Source organism: Anguilla rostrata, chromosome 15, assembly GCF_018555375.3.
Source record: "Anguilla rostrata isolate EN2019 chromosome 15, ASM1855537v3, whole genome shotgun sequence".
Taxonomy (NCBI): domain Eukaryota; kingdom Metazoa; phylum Chordata; class Actinopteri; order Anguilliformes; family Anguillidae; genus Anguilla; species Anguilla rostrata.
Window position 1 is genome coordinate 24,555,515 of NC_057947.1, and position 19,500 is coordinate 24,575,014.

The 19,500-nt window shown below is 41.6% G+C and overlaps 2 protein-coding genes across 2 annotated transcripts; one reads left to right on the forward strand and one right to left on the reverse strand.

The window, feature by feature from the left end:
• The first annotated feature begins 1,705 nt into the window (after window positions 1-1,705).
• LOC135241420 (cytochrome b-245 heavy chain) lies at window positions 1,706-11,886 on the forward strand. Its single transcript, XM_064311791.1, has 13 exons — window positions 1,706-1,881; window positions 1,966-2,058; window positions 2,830-2,940; window positions 3,459-3,543; window positions 3,969-4,114; window positions 4,889-5,070; window positions 5,687-5,819; window positions 5,959-6,051; window positions 6,626-6,879; window positions 8,085-8,247; window positions 8,458-8,604; window positions 9,155-9,279; window positions 9,813-11,886. The coding sequence occupies exons 1-13, from the start codon at window positions 1,837-1,839 to the stop codon at window positions 9,928-9,930; spliced, it is 1,695 nt and encodes a 564-aa protein (XP_064167861.1). The 5' UTR covers window positions 1,706-1,836; the 3' UTR covers window positions 9,931-11,886.
• Window positions 11,887-12,793: 907 nt separating this feature from the next.
• Window positions 12,794-18,884, reverse strand: LOC135241422 (dynein light chain Tctex-type 3-like). The gene is made up of 5 exons (XM_064311794.1): window positions 18,735-18,884; window positions 17,835-17,876; window positions 17,552-17,675; window positions 16,593-16,670; window positions 12,794-15,167 (listed from the first exon to the last, which is right to left on the reverse strand). The coding sequence occupies exons 1-5, from the start codon at window positions 18,759-18,761 to the stop codon at window positions 15,091-15,093; spliced, it is 348 nt and encodes a 115-aa protein (XP_064167864.1). The 5' UTR covers window positions 18,762-18,884; the 3' UTR covers window positions 12,794-15,090.
• Window positions 18,885-19,500: the final 616 nt, after the last annotated feature.

Genomic DNA, 19,500 nt, shown 5'->3' on the forward strand with positions numbered 1-19,500 from the left:
TTCACGAAGACTGTAATATTGTGCTCAGAGTTCCATACTGAATGTAGCTTCCTAATTGAAAAGCACTATTGAAGTGCAGCAGTTTGGCATAACGAGGCTAGTGTAGTTAGGGAACTGGGCTTTCGAATCTCTGAAGCACATGTAGAGGTTACTTTTTGTCATCAAATTAAATGCATTTCCTTGTCATTATTTTCTGCTTAAGTGACCTCTAGTGGCCAAAATAAATATTTGCAACTGGTCCAGTCTGGCTCTGATAAGGCTGAGAGTGCCAGGAAGAGAAATGTGTATTATGATTTGTAGAACAGCTGCTTGAATTAATCATACATCAAGCTGAATAGACACATTTTTGCTATCATGTAAAATGGTGTGGCTACTGGATGCAAGGTGGATGCATGTTACAAAATATATCGTAATATTTACCTAACCAGCCACCTTCTGTGTGTAGGTGTGTTTGCATAACCAGGTGGAAATCAGTTTGATTCCTTACCGTACACAAATGTGATTATCCTTTGATAAGACTGTGATTATCCTTTGATATATCCATATCTGGCAAAGGAATTCCTGTTAATCTTGTTGATCTAGGGGAGTGTCTACAAGTAGATGTTGTTTACATGTGGTAATAAGCTTCTCATTCATCTGTAGTTTTACAGCTGTGCTTTGAAGGAATTTTCCCAGAAATAAATTGAGGGAAAAGGTTTTCGATAGAGCAGAGCCAAGACATTAAATTAAATTTCATGGAACAAAATGGTATTTATATGAAGCTGCTGAGTTGTAAGCAGAATGAACCCTGATTGTGGAATTAGACATTTGTTCTGAACTACTTATTTGCAAAGATCTGGGATTGTGCAACAACATATGTTGCTACCAGTGAAAAATCATTTTGATTTCTCCCGACAATTGAACCATAACTTTGAAAAGGAAAAAATCTCTGAAAGCTGAAACAAAACTGAAATAAATAGAAGGAACTGTTGAAAAAAAATGTGATTAACCAAATGGATTTTTTGTAGATCCTTTAAAGGGAAGTGAAAATAAATCTCAAATTTGAAAAACCTGACTGGCGATATAGCTCAGGAGGTAAGACCGATTGTCTGGCAGTCGGAGGGTTGCCGGTTCAAACCCCGCCCTGGGCATGTCGAAGTGTCCTTGAGCAAGACACCTAACCCCTAACCTCTAACTGCTCTGGCGAATGAGAGGCATCAATTGTAAAGCGCTTTGGATAAAAGCGCTATATAAATGCAGTCCATTTACCATTTACCATTACCATGACCCCTTCACAATGGTCAAATATTCAGACTAGGATCTGAATCGTGTCATTTACTGTGTGTACACAAAGCTCAATGTGATAAAACCTGATAAGACAAAAATATTTTAATGCTTTGATGTTGTCCATGAATAAAAAGAAAACGGAAACAATGAACATACCTTTAAATCATTTCTGTTAGATACTTTTCTGACAAGTTATTCACTTGGCACTCAAAAGCATAAATAAGCCAATGACAAATTTCAGTATTCCGTAGAGATTGCCTACCTCTTTGTAAATCCACCTGGGATAAAGAGCATAGCGAGCTGCCAGTTGTCTACACAATTGTACTATAGATGTCACTGTGTGTACTCTATCTGCAAAGAGATGGCAAGCACCTAAAGTGAACAAGAGCACCTCCCTTTCTCCCTCTTCCTCCTCAAACAACATCAACATCTGACCTCAGACCAGCCCCAGTCTTACTTCCTCCTACAGCGGCTCATGGTAAAACACGTCTTCAGCGGCTCCCTCGGTTCTCACTCTCTCTTGCTCTCTTGTCTCCCGCTGTCTCTCGCCGTCTCTCCGCTCCTCTCGCTATGGGAAACTGGGCAGCCAACGAGGGGCTCTCCACCTTCGTGATTGTGAGTTATCTCCGCCGGCTCGCTGCACCCCCATTGCTGCGCGTCTGCGATGTTCCTGATTGACTGACACTGGGTCTCTTTCAGCTCGTCTGGCTGGGGATCAATGCCTTCCTCTTCGTCCACTTCTACATGGCCTTCCTCACCGAGAGGTTCTACTACACCAGGGTTATCCTGGGGGTGAGTGCGCGTTGGGCTGGCTGGTTGGCTTCTGAGAGGGGTTGAGTTTTTTGGTATGTGGGTGAAGAGGGTCCTGGGCTTGGAAAATTTAGTACATCCAAAATTCATGTTTTCAGCTTCATCTCTCTCTCTTCTTTTATTCTTAGGTTAATCATTTACAAATATGATTTGTAACAGGGTCTATGGTGCGAGTAAAGCAGCTGTAAAAACGGCACATACAGTTGGAAAGGATTGATTGAGAAAATCATGCACCACATTGCTGATGCTCTGTTTCCCTGTCTAAAAGAAATATTTTGCCTATTTAATAATTTTTTATTTATTTTTACGGAGTTTCTGAAAAAAATATGTAATCATGCCTATAGACTAAAAGACATTAGAACACCCAAGCATCTCTGCAGGAGTTCTACTCTTGTTCCTTCTCACCAGGCATCTTGCGTCCTTTTAAGAAAGCAACGTTTAAAAAAATTCCTTCATGAGAGGCATGTAGAAGAGACTGTATTATACTTTCAGCGTTATTACTGTAATATCTATACAGTAGTTTATATGTAATAATTTATATGCAATATAGAACATTTAATAATTGTCCGTATGTAGCGTTCACTCTTTATGTGTAAAGTACCTGAATTTTTTATTTCCATGTCACATGGGAAAGAGGAAGCAGGTGTGTGTGTAACTGGGGTGTGTAGAGGCAGGCAGCACAGGCTTGTTTGCTGTAATTAGCGATAGCAGGAAGTGATACTTTAACGGGTGTGTGGTCTGGTCTCGGTTCAGCACGCCCTGTCATGGGCCAGAGCCCCGGCCGCCTGCCTCAACTTCAACTGCATGCTGGTCCTGCTGCCCGTCTGCCGCAACCTGCTGTCCTTCCTGCGAGGGTCCGTCCAGGTGAGCGAGTGTGTGTGTGTGTGTGTGTGTGTGTGTGTGTGCGCGGTGGTGTATATGCAATGCGTGCATCTGTGTGACTGTGCGTGAGTGTGTATTCTTGTGTGCTAAAGTGTATACATGTACAGTATATACTGTACGTGTGTGCGTGTGCATGAGTGCGCACGCACGTGTGCATGCGAGTGTGAATGTGTGTGTGTGTGTGTGTGTGTGTGCATGCGTGCGCGAGTATAAGGGTTTGTATAAGATCCAGATGTGGATGTGAGAGAGTACCCATTGTTCAGCTATGATAGGTAACCGGGGGAAGCACTGTGTTTGATTAATTGCCAGTGAGGAAATTATTTCCTCTTTCCTCAAAGTAAACCCCTGCAGTTAAGTGCCTCTAATTAACTGATAGCACATGCATGATGTTAATCAAACCCACACAGTAGAAAATGTCTTATATGTGTACATTCATTAACATAATATATAATCATGATATATTTAAATTTTTATTGCCATTTCTCTTTTTCATGGTATAGCGCTGTAGTCGCACTGCAGCCCGACAGCTAGACAGGAACCTCACCTTCCATAAGCTGGTGGCGTACATGATAGCCTTTCACACAGGTAAGACATCTATGGAGCCGCAGGGAGAGCGTCATCTCTGGGAGAACTGGCTCACCCTCTCCAGAGGAAGATATTTCTTTGCCGTGCACTGGAATTGTTCTTGCTGTTGAATAGCCTTGTGTCATTTAAAATAACAGAGCATTTAACGTCCAGTCATACAAGCGCAGTCTGTGCGCCAGTTTAGCTTTAAGATTCAGGGCCTCCATGGTTTGACTGAACGGTGAAAGTGCATTGCATTGCTAGCCGTGTGTTCCCATGCGCAGTGATCGGACTGCTTGGCAGGTGAGTTGCACAGGGACTTGGCAGCAGCAGACTGCGTGTGCCATCGGGGGTACCTGTGTGTTGGTGTGCGCCATACTGAGGACACTGCATCGGCGGGACAAACCATGCGTTTTCATTACCTCTGTCTGTCTCCTTCCCATCAGCCATCCACATCCTGGCCCACCTGTTCAACTTTGAGAGGTTCATGGGTGCTCAGCTGGACAGCAATTCCTCCCTGGAATATGTGCTCTCCCGGATTGGCAACGAAGACGGCAAGGCCTTCCTGAACCCGATCACAACCAGTGATACTGTGAGTCTGCACATGTGACAAACATATAAAAAATGACATGCACTGTAACTGCTTTTACACTGACACCAAACAACAACTAAAATGGTTGTCCTTAGGTTTTGATGGAGAGGTAATGACACACCCTCAGTGAGTGCTGGCAGCCCAAGCGATAGGTTCTGACATTTTTAATGGAAAATGTATTAATCATGAAGGGGTGTTATAAATTGGACTGGAGTCTTTCCTTCCTGTGAACAGTGTTTATATGCATTGGATGTTCACCCAATTTCCTTCTATGAAATGTTTCATATGACTTATTTCAGTGAAAAAGTGAGCCACAACTTCGCAATGGCATTGTTCTGTGAGAGAGAAATTATACTGGTGTTTTGACTTCCTGTAATTCTATGGGAACTTTTTAGACCTTGAATAACATCTTCTTAAAAATGTAGCTGATGTAACTTAAGCCTGGAATGTTACCATATAATTTCCATACTGATATCACGTGATGAATACATTATTATTATTATTATTATTATTATTATTATTATTATTATTATTATTATCTTGTGTTGTAAAGTAAGTTGATAACCAGAACTGTGGCGGTGTTTATGTAGGCTTACATTTGTTGTGTTAGTTCACAAAAAGTACATAACTTTTAATGTTTGTACATAGGTCTCATTGTTCAAAACAACTCCTTTTAATTCATCCCTTGAAAGCTGTTTGAAAATACCATTTTTACTTCAAAATCATCTGAATAAACCACAATGTGGGATCTGATCTTTTCCCTTCTGCATGCAGAACCCCACGTACGTGATGTTCACGACCATCGCTGGGCTAACTGGGGTGGTGATCACTCTGGCTCTGATCCTGATGATCACCTCCTCTATGGAGGTCATCCGCAGGTCCTACTTCGAGGTCTTCTGGTACACCCACCACCTCTTTGTCATCTTCTTCATCGGTCTGGTCCTCCACGGCGTAGGGTAAGAGCCCCATGCTGTGCACAGATGAACGCTTACATTCGCAAGTTTAAATTTAAGAACTTGTTTACTAGCGCCGTAAATTCCTCCATTGGGAGGAAGCTAAACATTCGGTTCCTATTTTTGCCTGGGCTTCTCCCATAGAAGAGTGAAAGGGAAGTGGCGCAGGCTTTCATAACTGGGAATGGAAGCTGTACAGGTAAAAATAGGCAATATCTATGTTTCCATTTGACTTTATGCATATTTATAATGTTGAATCCCACTTGTGTGCCACTTGTCTAATGAAAGCATACATTTGTGCACAAAACAAATGAAATTTAATGGACTTTATTAGACGCAATAATTTATATCATAAAAATAATTGCAACAAAATAACTTTCCCATTGCTACATAAAAATTTTGGGGGGATTTTTAAAGATTATTTCATATTTAGTGTATGTTCTGATTGGCCTGATTGTTTTTAGATCACCAGAATTCATTCACTTCCATTTTCTCATGAGATATGTATATTGATAACACTATTCAGAAATAATAAGGTGACCAGGTTAGTGGAACAAAAGTCATCAGGCCCTCCCACACCGAGGGCAGGGAGGATGACTCCTGTTCTGTGTTTGGACAGACGCATTGTGCGCGGACAGACGGAGGAAGACCTGAAAGTGCACGATCCGAAGGTGTGCGAGAAGCTATACGAGACCTGGGGAAAGAACGGCACCTTCTGCCCCGTGCCAAATTTCGCCGGGAGTCCACCAGTGGTAAGTGAGCACAGTTACTTATTTACCCGCTCACTATTTTGTGTACAAGCATTGTTAGGGATTGTAGTTCCTATTTTGTTTCTGGGTTTTTTTTTTTGCTCTTGTCATTGTATGGTTTTGTATGTCATTTCTTTCATAGACGTGGAAGTGGGTTGTGGGGCCGATGTTCCTGTACGTGTGTGAGAGACTCGTGCGATTCTACCGATCTCAACAGAAGGTTGTGATAACCAAGGTCAGTCACTTTACACATCTTTTGGGACCAGTAAAGTTAGTTACTGCATACTTACCTTCTACAGACTGCTTTCTGATAATAACAGACAATCTTACCTCACAAATACCACTAAATATGTCTCAACTGAAATTGAGTGCAAGCTTCCCTTACATGGAATACTTAGAAGTGCTTGGTATTCCTGGTAGCCAAACACTGTTCCAGGCATGCATTTTCTCATAAAACTGGTCCATGTGGCTTTTGCATTACATCACCAATGCAATCATTTTATTTAGTTTTTATTAAATATCCATTGAAATATAATTTTGTTTTTATTTTATTGAAGCAATTTCTGTGCCCATGGCTGCAGCAGCACTGTGCCACCCAGCATATGAACCTGTAACCTCAGCGTTGCAGGCGAACATTACGCCACACTGGTGCACAGCAGTTAAGAGTACGTGTGCATTGAGGCTGAGGAAATGGAGACTTCTCCAGATCACGGGGTGGGGTGGGGGGGGTGGGAGGAGGGGAATTTGTGGTGGATTTCCCCGGGTGCCGATGGTCACCGCTCGCGGTGTGCTGCTTCACCTTGCCCCAGGTGGTGATGCACCCCTCCAAGACATTAGAGCTGCAGATGAAGATGAAGGGGTTCCAGATGGAGGTGGGCCAGTACGTATTCCTGCAGTGCTCCTCCATCTCCCAGCTGGAGTGGCACCCCTTCACCCTCACCTCTGCCCCAGAGGAGGACCACTTCAGTGTGCACATCCGCATCGTGGGCGACTGGACGCAGGGGCTGTACGAGGCCTGCGGCGGGGACAAGCCCGGCACCCAGGAGGCCTGGAAACTGCCAAAGTATGTCATACAGTACCTCCTCACACAGCATGAATGCCCACAGCACTCTCTAAGAACTCTCTAAATATCTGAATCCAGGGACATTGCTTGATAGGGTTCTGCAGTCCCATATTTTCCAAGATATCCCTTATTTCCATCCAAAATGCTTTGTCCTATATAGGGAGCCCTTGTGTCCCTTTCAAGGATGGCCTTTGTCTCATGAATCCCTTTGCCCTACAGATTTTACCTCCAGTTAATTACTATGACACACACTCCTGTAATTGCCCTACTAGATTAGGGATGCTATATGGCTACTATGCACTGCAAATGTGATTAATGTGATTAAATGTGATTAAAAATTGTAGTCCCTTCTTTGCACATACTTCATTTGCTAAAGTGTTTCTGGTTTTCACTGACAATTTTAAATACTTTAAATGGTCACAGTCAGCAACATTCAAAGAGCTTTTTAAAAGAACAAACTTTAGTATGTTTGATTTTACTGGACGTACGTATGGGTGGCACATTTGATGAAAAGCGGAGTAGAGTTCTGTCTTTGTTCCATGATGCAAGGGAGGGCAGTACACTTTCCAATGAAGAGGATGTGGTACTAGCTGTGGTAGTTGCATTTATTGCTACTACATTAAGCAATAACTATCAGAAGAGGAAGAGCACAGTGTAAGCGGATCTACATTTATTGCAATTAGTGAGCAGAAAAGGAAAGTTCTCATTGCGGCTTTGAGCAGTCACAGTAGTGCCTGCCTGTGTGCTGGAAACTCCAAATCTTTGAGTTTATTTAAAGTTTCTTTAAAGGCCTTTCACATTTGAATTTTCTTAGATTGGAAAGAACCAAGTAAAAATGTTGTCACAAGCCTGATTTGCAAACCTATGGTTGAGCATGTCTGTCAAGATTCATTCACTTGCCTGTATTATGTGAAAAGAACCCCGATTAATAACTATTTTTGAAAGGTCAGAAAGGATTTCTTTGCTCGAAGATACTGATCAGGAGTAGCAACAAGATCTGTAGAAACAACAGTGCTATCTAGGGAAGGCCAATTTGAAATATGTGTATTTTAAATATGCAGTATATGCATGTAGCTATGTATTTCATGTGATATGGGTTTTTACCTGTGTCAACGGCAAAACAATATTCATGTCCACGATTTTTATTGTAGTCGATTGTAACAAAACACATTTAAATATATTTGTATCTGTCTCTGGCAATGCAGGATGGGTGTAGATGGTCCTTTTGGAACTGCCAGTGAGGATGTGTTCCGGTACGAGGTGGTCATGCTGGTGGGTGCTGGCATCGGAGTAACACCCTTCGCCTCCATCCTTAAATCGGTGTGGTACAAGCAAGTACAGGAGAATAGCAACGTCTTCACCAAGAAGGTGTGTATGAGTGGTGGCGGGGGGGGGTGGGCGGGGGGGGTGGTTACAAACCATATGATACAAAGCTTGTGAAATATTGACATTTGCCTGTTTCACAATTTCATCAAACTCTGTATTTCATAGAAATGGGCTGTAACCCTAGTACGTCCACTACATGGGACACAGCCGTGGCGTACCATGAGGGCTGAGCTTTGAATTCTGATGTTCCAGATTTACTTCTACTGGCTGTGCCCGGAGACGGAGGCCTTTGAGTGGTTTGCTGACCTGCTGCAGAGCTTGGAGGGCCAGATGTTGGAGAAGGGCATGACAGACTTCTTAAGTTATAACATTTACCTGACCAGGTGGAAGGAAACTGAGGTGAGTCAGTGGAAAACGGGGCCTAACCTGGGTAGGCCCTGGATGAGGCCTTGCCACAGTGCAGCCTTTCCTTCAAATAACAAGGAAGGTCATATTTCCTGATTCTCGTGATTAGCCAGGACCACTTGGTTTGATTTCTGAACATCATCTCTTTTCTAAATGCAAAAACCTCTCGAAGTGCGTGCCTATGACCGTCCCTCTCCTTCTGGTTGGGACATTTATTGTCTGAAAATCAGTACAACATAATTAATTAGCAAAAATCCATTCCCTGATAACAAATGAATCTTAGTGCTCGTTTTCCCATTAACAGCTGGTTGCTCATTTTTTTTGACCACTGGATCTAAAATCTTTTGTGTTTAGAACAAACTGCAATATAGTCAGAATTTACCCAGACCCTCAAACTAAAACTTCAGACAGGAATGAGCCAAGTAACTGTAGGAATATTGAACTTTACCAAAGCATCCAGGGTGTTAAACCATCCTGTCTGAATATCAGTGTTAAAACTTTCCCATCCACTCACTGCATTGGCTGGTTTTTGTGACTTGTGAAGGCGGCTCACTTCAGAGTTCACCATGAGGCAGAGAATGACCCAATCACAGGGCTGAAGCAGAAGACCCTGTACGGGAAGCCCAACTGGGACAACGAGTTCAACGCCATCGGAGCAAAGCATCCTGGGTAGGTGAAGGTAGCACAGCGATATCGAGAATGAATCTGAAAAAAATAAGGAGGAAGGGTTTTCAAAATACCGTCATGTGCTAATGTGCCAAACTCGCTGTCTTCCCAGAATTGTCAGAAGCACAAGCCTACACTGACATTTATAGAAGGGCGGATTTTATAGTCACTTCCACAAACAGCCATTTGCTCAATGTATTATTCTGCCTGCCGATTTGGGGAAGATGTCAAATGAAACTTTGGATAATTCATGCATTGATGCAACCATTTAAAGATTTTAACCCATGTACACTGTGCCACAATTCCCTTGAACATGAGGTGGTTCATTTCTTTGAGTAAATTCAACAGCACTCGACTTTGGTGATAAGAGATGCATTTATTCTGTTGAAGCCACTTCCTTTAAAACCATGCTTCAACTTTAAGCAATGTGCACATAGAGGGTACTCTGGAGATCTTGAGAATTCATTTGTTCTTCGACTGTGTGCGTCTGTGCGATTGTATGTCTGTCTGTCTGTCTGTTCATTGATGTGTCTCAGGTCCAAAGTCGGAGTATTCCTGTGTGGCCCTACTGCACTGGCGAAAGCTCTGGAGAAACAGTGCAACACCTACTCCAAGTCCGACGCAGATTTCATCTTCAACAAGGAGAACTTCTGACCTCACCTCACCCTGCTTCTGCTTGCTCAACCGCCTCTGTGTTCAACGGGGGAGATCTTCAGCGGCCAATGTTCACCCTTGCTCTTAGAATTTGTAGCCAATGAGCTAGTGACACACACTGAAGGCATAACAGGTCTGGCTGTATTTCGCCATCTCCAGTATTATATTTTTACATGTTTGTTTTTCATGGACACCAAGGTGTTCATGGGCACCAACTTTTTTTCATTTGAATTTTAATATTGGCAATCTATGATGGCTTTAATATTGTACAGTTTTACCATGTGCTAAAGGTTCTTTTGAATGTGCCGGCCTTTTGATTCACCGTTTCGCAGTTTTGTTTGAGTCCACCTGAGCGCTTTTCCTGCTTTTTCATGCATAAAAGAATTTGGCCATTCAAATAAGATCTCTTAGTGATACTTTGTTCTGAAAGAAAAGCCTTAGGTATTGCTCAAATGGTGCTCTTCTGGAAACCGTGAATTGGAACAGACTCAGAGAGCAAATAAACCCAAGACACTCCTCTGAGATAAAATGAATGTTTGAAAGCCTTTACTGGAAGGGCAGCTCCATATAAGGAACCACTGAAAAGCGAGCACAGGGATGTGTGTCACATGCAGTCACAAAGGACAGGGTAATGCCCATGGTTTTCTACAGGGCGGAGTCAGTCTCTTTCTGACACATGCCTCAGAGGGCTAGCTTGGTTCAACTGTTTAATGTATATTTAGTGGTAACTAAGAAAACAACATTGCATTTGATGGTGAAGTATTAATTTACTCCTTTTGCTTAACTATGCATACGCCTTTCCTTTTCTCGACCATAACAGCAAGTGTAACATTAATGACTGAATAAAATAAATTAACCGAACAGTGAAATTGTTCTTGCAGTTGAAAAAGGTGATGTAATAACGGCATTGGCAATAGTCCCAGAGAACGGCTATTGCAATATTCAGGGCACTACTGCCTTTATTTATGGGAAGTGGTTACAGACGTCCTTTTGTTGAGACTGTCCACTGTACTTGGATATTTCATAATGTGGTTTCCTGCACAAACCCATGGTGAAACCGCCTGACAAAAATGGCTTCACCAGTTTGTTTGCTGCAAACGCCGCTGGTTTAATACTTCCCTGTTTAAGTTTGGTCTCGTTATTTAAAAGCTATTCAAGCGACGACTGAAGACTCACCTCTTCAGGCTGCACCTCTCCCCATCCCTCCCTACCCCCCTGTAAATGACTGTAAGCTTAGGGTTGTAACTAGGCAGCTGTTTCGTAGGTGACTTAGGTGCATTAACTGTCTTAACTACTGCTTGTATTTTTTCCATAGACTGCGTTGTTGCTGTTCTCCTTGTGTTAGTGTTAATCAGTTTAACCTTCAGGGTTCAAGTTGAACTATGCGGTTGTTCCCTGCACTTTGACCGGTACTACTTCTGTCTAGGGTTTTCGTCATACTTGTTCCTGGTTATGGTTATACACTTTGTTGTACGTCGCTCTGGATAAGAGCATCTGCCAAATGCCTGTAATGTAATGTAATGTAATGCTAGTTCACAATTGATATATTTTTTAAATATGGTATTTCATTCATATGATTATTGCCTTAATGCATGTGGCTGTAAATGTTCACCCTTTCTGGGATTCAGTGCTTCAGCCTAGCTGAGTTTTATTAAATTCAGGCCATGGCTAGGGTCAATTCCATTTGAACTCATCAACTCAGGAAAGAATTCATAAATAATTCATGAATCCATAAATTTCCATATTAATATATGAGGATTTTGCAATTAATTCACTGACTTGTACATGTATTTCCTGAACTGCCCTGACTGAAATAGAATCGACCTAGACTCCAGGTCACGCTACTGTACAGTACATTTGGGTACCATTCAGCCCATTCTCTGCTCAATGCTACCACCTAGTGGCTATAATGCAAACAATAAGCACATCAATAAAACACTTTTTTTGCTGTTTTAATGAAGTTTGTTGTTTACTACTTACTATTACTATAAGATACTATAAGATATCCTTTGTGTTTGTTTTTTCAGTACTAGTTCTGGGGACACTAAGTTCTAGTTTTCATTCCAACTTCCAGTAAAATAAATTAAATACAGACTCAAGCTGTATATGGATCGTTTGCTAAATGCCTAAAAAAGATGGGTCTGACATCACCTTGCATTAATGAAAGATGGAATATGTACTGTATATGGTAACTGATAAAAGATCAGATTAACAGTATTTACCCGTGTTGTTTTCTGTCCCTTATATATTTCTGTCATAAAAATATGTAATCAATTAAAGATTTTTTTTTTTTTGTAAATTGTTTGAGGGCTTATAACAATTTGAACATCTTAATAATACAGAATAACAGATAAAATGGCTGAAGAAGCACATTGTATACAGGACATTGCTGAAGGACTGGGATGAACCAGGAAGTGAGACATTTTAGGCTGTGGCCCAAAGAAACGCCAGGCAAAGACAGAAGTGCAGTTTTGATGCCATTTTAATTTGAGTTCAGAAGACAGCAACCGCACAGAGAGATTCTGCTCAAAGTTCTGCTCAGGATGCCAATCATCTCAAACGTCTGTAAACGGATAATATTTCAGTTCTATGGTCTGGTTGGATAAGATGGTGTCAGTTGATATTTCAGTTACACATAGTACTTCTCAGACATTGTATTTAGTTAGAATAAGAAGTCCTTGTCTTCTTCTCCTGCCAGCTAGTCATTTTCTTTTGTCTAAGGAACAAAGGGTTAAGGAGTGCTATTTACACAGATATGCATACCATGAGATGCAGAATATACACATCTGTGAGTGGTGGATATTGATAAATACATAGAATTAATACTTTTGGTACAGTGCATACTAAAAAGCAGACCCATACGATGATTTACCAATCTTTATTTACAGCATTGCTTCAGTTCCAGCAAACAGCATGCATTTCCCCCAAGACTGATCCAGGATCTGCTGATCCAACCATTGTGAGGGGGAAAAGGACATATAACTGGCCTAGAGTCAGTGCTTGGAAATGAAAACCACTGTTGCCAGATATTTTAGGCGATTCCCCTAAAATCCACATTACAAATAGAATTCCCCATCAATATTTGACTGCCATACTTTTACTCTGAAACATAACTATGGATTTTTTTTTTTTTTAAGCCTGCATTTGGGACAAAATCCCCCTACTTTGGCAACCCTTTTGCATTGCATGCAAATGCCTGAACAGTGCAGATGCCATAAGGCCCAATGTCTGCAGACACTGGGGAACTTCCATGTCCTACAAACGCAAGCCTCTAAAAGAAAGGTACAGTATGCTTGTCTCCTTTATTTACAATGCATTGTCCAGAGCTCATTCTAATGCAACAATTGGCTGAGTACATTACTTTTCTTATACATTATTGGCTGAATACAGTATTTCAGGCAGGCTGCTGTGAATACTAAATCTTTCTTTCAAAACTGGGCTACTGCTCTCCTCACAAAGTATTTATATTCACATAACGCAAAGCTCTGTCCAACAGTTCAGACATTAACGGCTATATCTGGTCATGTAAGAAGAGCACTACTCCTTCCAAGCCATAAAATCTGAGTAACTGCTCTGACATCTGAGTAACTGCTCTGCAAGTGGGTCGATGGATTAATAACTGAAATCACTTTTGTACTTTCAAAAAAACCAAGGCCATTTGGCCACTGTCTTGAGTTCACACTGAAGAAAAGTAGAGCCATTGGCTGGAAGAACACAACAACAAAAAAATGCAAGAAAAAACTATGTTAAAACTGAACCTTTCAAAGAAGCCGGTCATTCAGATTGCATGTGTTGAATCTTTGAGTCCTTCCCCCTTTATTTTACAGCTTAGGACCAAGAGATAATAATATGGTTAAAACATGGTAAAACTGCAACATTAGCTTGCAATTACACCAACCTCCCCCAGATGGTGCAGTCACACACAGAAACAAAGGTTAAAGTGTGATTGACAGACTGAATTTAGTAGCATCAGAGATGTAAATCTAAATGCTGCTAGAGGTGGTTTTGTTCATTTTTTGGGACAGTATTCTTTTTTTTAATTACAGGGAGGCAGCCAGGTTGAAGAAACACAACTCCAACCCTGCATTAGGGAAATACCGTCTGTTTAGGTTACGTTATCTTTGCAAAAACAAATTAAATTACTTTTGCAAATAGCGTGATTTGTCTAAGAAATGTGTCCCAATAACCACTATCATAAATATTAAACTCATTAAGCACACGTCGGGGGTACCTGGAGCCAAATCCAGGAAAGCAGGCTTTCTACCATCACATAAAACATAAACATTCATGTCATTTAAGGGGTAGACAAATCAAAAATATTCTCAGCAAAGAATGATGGGATAAATCTATGGAGATGCTGAAACATGGCAACTTTCGGCAGACCAACACGAACATGCTGCATTTCAGACTGCAAGTACCCCGTCACACCCTTCTACAGTAACCGCTTGATCAAATCCATTCATCTTTTTCCTATTCTGGAACTAAATAAATGCCATTTCGATTAGACATGCACCACAATGGGGTAGAAAACAACATAAACCCATGAAACAATTCTGAAGGTTATTAAAATTAAAAGAAAGGTTTCATTATTTCATCATTTCATGTATTTACTTGTTCTGGTGAAATAGGTTAACTATAGTAATTACATTTTTTTTGAAAAATATATAAAAGTGATAGCTATAAATAAGTATGTATAGTATATATAATATTTATACACACACACATACATACGTGTGTGAGTGTGGGTAATATTTGAACTGACAAAAGCTTGAGAATTATTCATAAGAACGTCTCAACCTGATCATAGATTACATTGCCCCCAGCCAGACGCAAACAATATGTATAACTTCTCTGTGTTCAGGACTAAAATGAGGAAAATGACATTTACATCACAATGATGATAATAACAGTGGTGGCACACCGTCTGTTTGCCTGGAGGCCTTACACAACCATAAAATGAAACGATCAGCCGGTGCGAAAAGCGAACAGCAGCCCCAGGAGCGATCGCCGTCTGAGCTGGCTGTGCGGCGGCGCGGGTGAGGTTCTGCGTCCTGCGGTCCAGCACCAGGTCTTAGAAGGCTTTGGTGGTTCCCCTGCGAGTCTTTGCACGTGTTGCCCAGTCTCTGACCCCCCCCCCCCCCCCCCCCCCCCCCCGGCAGGCTACATCGCCAGGCCGACGGCGAACACGTTGACCACGCAGTACATGGTGCGGTTCTCCCATCTCACCGTGCAGCTTCCTGTGAAACGACACGCAGCGCAGTCAAGTGATGAGCGTCATCGTCCTTCTACATTACATTACATTACAGGCATTTAGCAGACGCTCTTATCCAGAGCGACTTACACAACTTTTACATTGTATCCATTTATACAGCTGGATATATACTGAAGCAGTGCAGGTTAAGTACCTTGCTCAAGGGTACAACGGCAGTGTCCTTACCCGGGAATCGAACCTACGACCTTTCGGTTACAAGTCGAGTTCCTTATCCACTGTGCTCCGACCTTCTCATGCTCGCTTAACTTTCTGACCCTGTTTTTACTTTCTTCACCCAAGTTTGGAATGCCTGGCCCTGTGGACCCACCCCCCTGTCTCATGCCCGTCCATTGTCAAGTGCACTCAGCCGCTTCCTCCTTTGTCACGGTTACTGCGGTTACAGTAGCGGGGTGGAGCACGCCCAGCCGGAGGAACCTGCACTTCCCCACCCTGTTGCGTGTGTGGGGTCACGTTCCTGAGCTACAGCAGAGGGTTTGGATAAAGCAGAACTGCTGCATTTCAGCAAGTCTGGGAGCTTTACAGAGGTCTGAGCCTGAACCCCACAAGAGCACGCCTAGGTAATGCAAGACATCCAAGCCATTAAAGCTGCATGCAAACGAGTTACAATTAAACTTAATTAACAATTAGTTTGAAACTGTCCATAATGAAACTAGACTGTAGCCGCGTTCTTTGTTGTCCCTTAATAAAAGCACTAAATGTAAATTAAGTAGTACCATAATACAAATAAGATTCATATGGCTAATATCCATATAAAACCATAAAGCACACCATTACAATTACAATTACAAAATGGATGCACATGAACAAAAAGGACAGTGAAGTTAATGAAGGCTGATGTCTTTTGGCTGCGAAAGCGGATACTGCACCCAGGAGCAACACACTGATAGCCGGCGTGCTTTAGTTTCTTTGCAGGCTCTTGTGATGGCGTAGCCCAATCAGAGAGCAGGCAAAGCAAAGAGGTGAGCTGCAGCAGAACCACCCCTCCGACGTCAATGATGTCACAGAATGTGGCTGCGGGCTAGCTTCATTTCAGGCAATTTCAAACTAATTTCACTTTTTAACTTTTTGCTTGTATTTATAAATGCCACCTATTATTTTTTATTTTTTAAATCTCTGAGAAAAAATTCTGCAGTCCATCATTAAAGTTTGAGAACAAGAGGAGGCAGCAGCAGAATCCTCTGTTGAAGAAAGATACGCGACTCTGAAGATTCACAGGGACACGGACAGCGTTCTGTGAGACAATCGGTGCCTTAAACATCGAGATTCTATAATGATTAGCTGACATGACAGCCCCACAGACGAGCTTCCATTGACAGTACCTCAGTACTTGCCAGTGAACTCGACTGCGCACGAGGTAAGGTTAGCGGGAGGGCGGAGCTTCAGCGCTTACCGTCGGTGGTGGTGTCCCAGTAACACGAGCAGGCCGTGTGGAGGCCGGCCCCGCTCTTCTGCATCACCGCGCAGTTCACTGTGGGGGCACAACTCAAAGTGACTCATCAGGGACTAACACAACACGGAGAAACACTGAGCAATGCCAGTGTCACTGCCCAGGGGAGTCTCAAGCTCTAAAAAACACTGAGGCTTGTGCCTGGTGATAATTTTTTTATTCAATGTAGTGAAATTCTTTTGGCGTGTCCCCCGTTTCTAAATTAAAGACTGAAATATCAGTAAAATTCTCCCAATGCACTCATTTTGGTAGTCACAGCTACATCCCCGTGAAAAAGGGCACAGAATTTTTCTTAATGGAAAACATTTCACAACAGCTGAAAAGAAACAGCCCTCCGTTTTCAACCAAATGATTTAGATTTAAGTGACTCAAATATGCATTTTTTTCTTAGTGCCACAACCAAGTGGCCCAAAACATGTGGGAAAGAGCCATTGGAAAGAAATGGCTAGCGGTGGTCAGGTGACTAATTTGTATGCAAATTTAGCATATACACAGTTGTGGACTGTGTATGCAAATTATGTCATCAAAAACCACAGCATGTTCATGCCACGTTTATCCATGTGGTAGCTGTTTCAATCATACAAATCTAAAATGTTTCTCTGTCTCAGGAATCAGGACATGCACTTGAAAACAAGGCAACTGAAAAACTTGTGGTCACAGCAGACAAATTGTTAAAATGAATATAAATACATGACTTGCATTTAAAGCAGTTATTTGGACAGAGAAAATCTAATGGTCCATATTGCAGGTGATATAATAAATATTGTTTTGGTGGTCATATAATAAATATTGTTTTGGTGGTCACATAATAAATATTGCTTTGGTGGTCATACACAGTCTGTTATTTAAGATGAACCTTTTACTGACAGGTTGCCTTTTCTTGTCTGTGTTGCTTATCTTACCGATGTACTTAAAGGGCTTCCCCTGCTTAACCAGATGGGTGAGGGACTGCTCCACAATGCTAGCTGTCCACTGGCCGACTTTGCCCTGGTTATAGTCAACCCCGCCAATGATGCCCTCGACACACTAAAAGAAAAATTTGTACACTGTATGTACAAGGAAAGGCACTTTCGCAGAACAACAATAAAATAAGAGCAATGTGTGCAGTCTCCAGTTTACGGCCAAATGCTTCAGAAAATGAGAGTCAAAATTCACTAGAGCAACAACAATAACAGGCTAATTTACCTCTTTAACAAGGTTACTCGCTTCATCTGGACTGAAGGACACCTACAAATGTCAAAGGAAAATAGTGAGAGTGGTCATGCATATCGGCGCTATGAGAGCAAGCATCACTTTGAATACTTCATGTTATGAACCGCAGCAAGTTAATACGTTTGACGTGGCGTGAGTCTGCAGACTTCAGAGACGGGGGAAAAAAAATCTGTGACCTAGATTTACAGCCGCTTTCAACTTTTATCACTCGTAACTTTCACGCTCGTGCATGATTAGTCTATGTACGTTATCTAGCGTAGCCCATTTGATGGAGTAAATGTATACAATTTGCTTTCGGGGACGGGTTGGCATTTCATAACTGGAAAATAAAAGAAAAAGACAGAATACGAAGTGAACATAAATGCATAGTCTAAAATAAGCCGGTTGCCGGGCGGTGATATGTTATTGCCTCTCTCTAGACACATAGGCTCGCGAAGTTCGAGACTTTTTCCCCCAGTTCAAAAGTTGTCATCCTCGCCAGGCCAGTGTACTGTTGCAAGCTATAGTAATTATTTCAGCTGACTATCTGAAGATGACCGCAGAACATTGCGTCAGTAGCGTGGAACCTTGCAATGACCACACCCATGGGGTTCCATACAGATCATGACATCAGCCCCTTCATGAACTAAGTTATTTAAACAAGTGCGAAACACAAAATTATCAGCACAGTTCTGAACATTTTTTTCAACAGCATGAGCAAACGAATGCTTGTGCTTCTGTCAATACTGTCTCATCTGACCTGACCATAACACAAAAGTTGAAATCAGTACATTAGCTTTGTAGCTAGCTGCTACCTTCTTTGTGCTATGTGAGCGATAGCCCAACATAAATAATGAAATACATGTTGTCATAATCTCTCACAGAAATCTCTACCTCGTCGCCTGAATGATATTCTTCCATTTTACTTTTAAAATAAAGCGAGAAGTTCAACGGATTCCGATCGTTCTTCACACTTCCACTGCCTGGGTTCCTGTTTAGCTGTCACTCTGGGAACTGATGGTCAAGAACTGTGAGCCAAGACATTAGCCCTGTATAAACTGAAACTCTGGGGAAGAAGTTTGATTACTGCCGCCTAGTGGTGAGGAGTATTCATATAGTTTCCTTTTTATGGGGTCGTGAAACGAAAATAGGGCTATTTGCTAGATGTTTTTCTGCGCAAATAGCTAATAAATGGTTGAATTATTTCACTAATCATAATTTTTAAAATAATTAAATAAGAAAATACAATTATTATATGTTATACAGATATTCACACAATACGATTAGCCTAATATAGACTGTTAATGCTATAAAACATATTTAGATTGTGTAATTTGTAACACCAAATATATTTGGTGATTGGCAAATATTAGATTGGACTTTGGCCTCCTTATATGTCTGTTGCTACATGTATTGGCATTTTGGGAACCGTTAGCAGAAAATGTATTTCATCATTTTATGGGGGAAAGATACAACTATCAACGAATTTAACTCTTTAAGATGTAAGATCACAAATGTGCGATCAGAATGTTCTTAACAGATTATTTTTGTGCTGATGTAGGCTAACAACAATTACTGGAAAGTGAAAGAAATTGAGTTCTAGAACACTAACTTGTAATGTTGAAAACACATTCCAAAAAACGCACTCTTCAATGTGATG

What these genes read in the sequence shown, in the direction of transcription:
- LOC135241422 (XM_064311794.1), bottom strand. Translation starts at nt 18,761, where the DNA reads ATGGAAGAATATCATTCAGGCGACGAG. An exon ending in AATATCATTCAGGCGACGAG is followed by an intron (nt 17,877 to 18,734) that starts GTAGAGATTTCT and finishes TGACATTTGTAG; the next exon opens with GTGTCCTTCAGTCCAGATGA. An exon ending in CGAGTAACCTTGTTAAAGAG is followed by an intron (nt 17,676 to 17,834) that starts GTAAATTAGCCT and finishes TTTTTCTTTTAG; the next exon opens with TGTGTCGAGGGCATCATTGG.
- LOC135241420 (XM_064311791.1), top strand. Translation starts at nt 1,837, where the DNA reads ATGGGAAACTGGGCAGCCAACGAGGGGCTCTCCACCTTCGTGATT. An exon ending in GGCTCTCCACCTTCGTGATT is followed by an intron (nt 1,882 to 1,965) that starts GTGAGTTATCTC and finishes GGTCTCTTTCAG; the next exon opens with CTCGTCTGGCTGGGGATCAA. An exon ending in TCGCCGGGAGTCCACCAGTG is followed by an intron (nt 5,820 to 5,958) that starts GTAAGTGAGCAC and finishes TTTCTTTCATAG; the next exon opens with ACGTGGAAGTGGGTTGTGGG.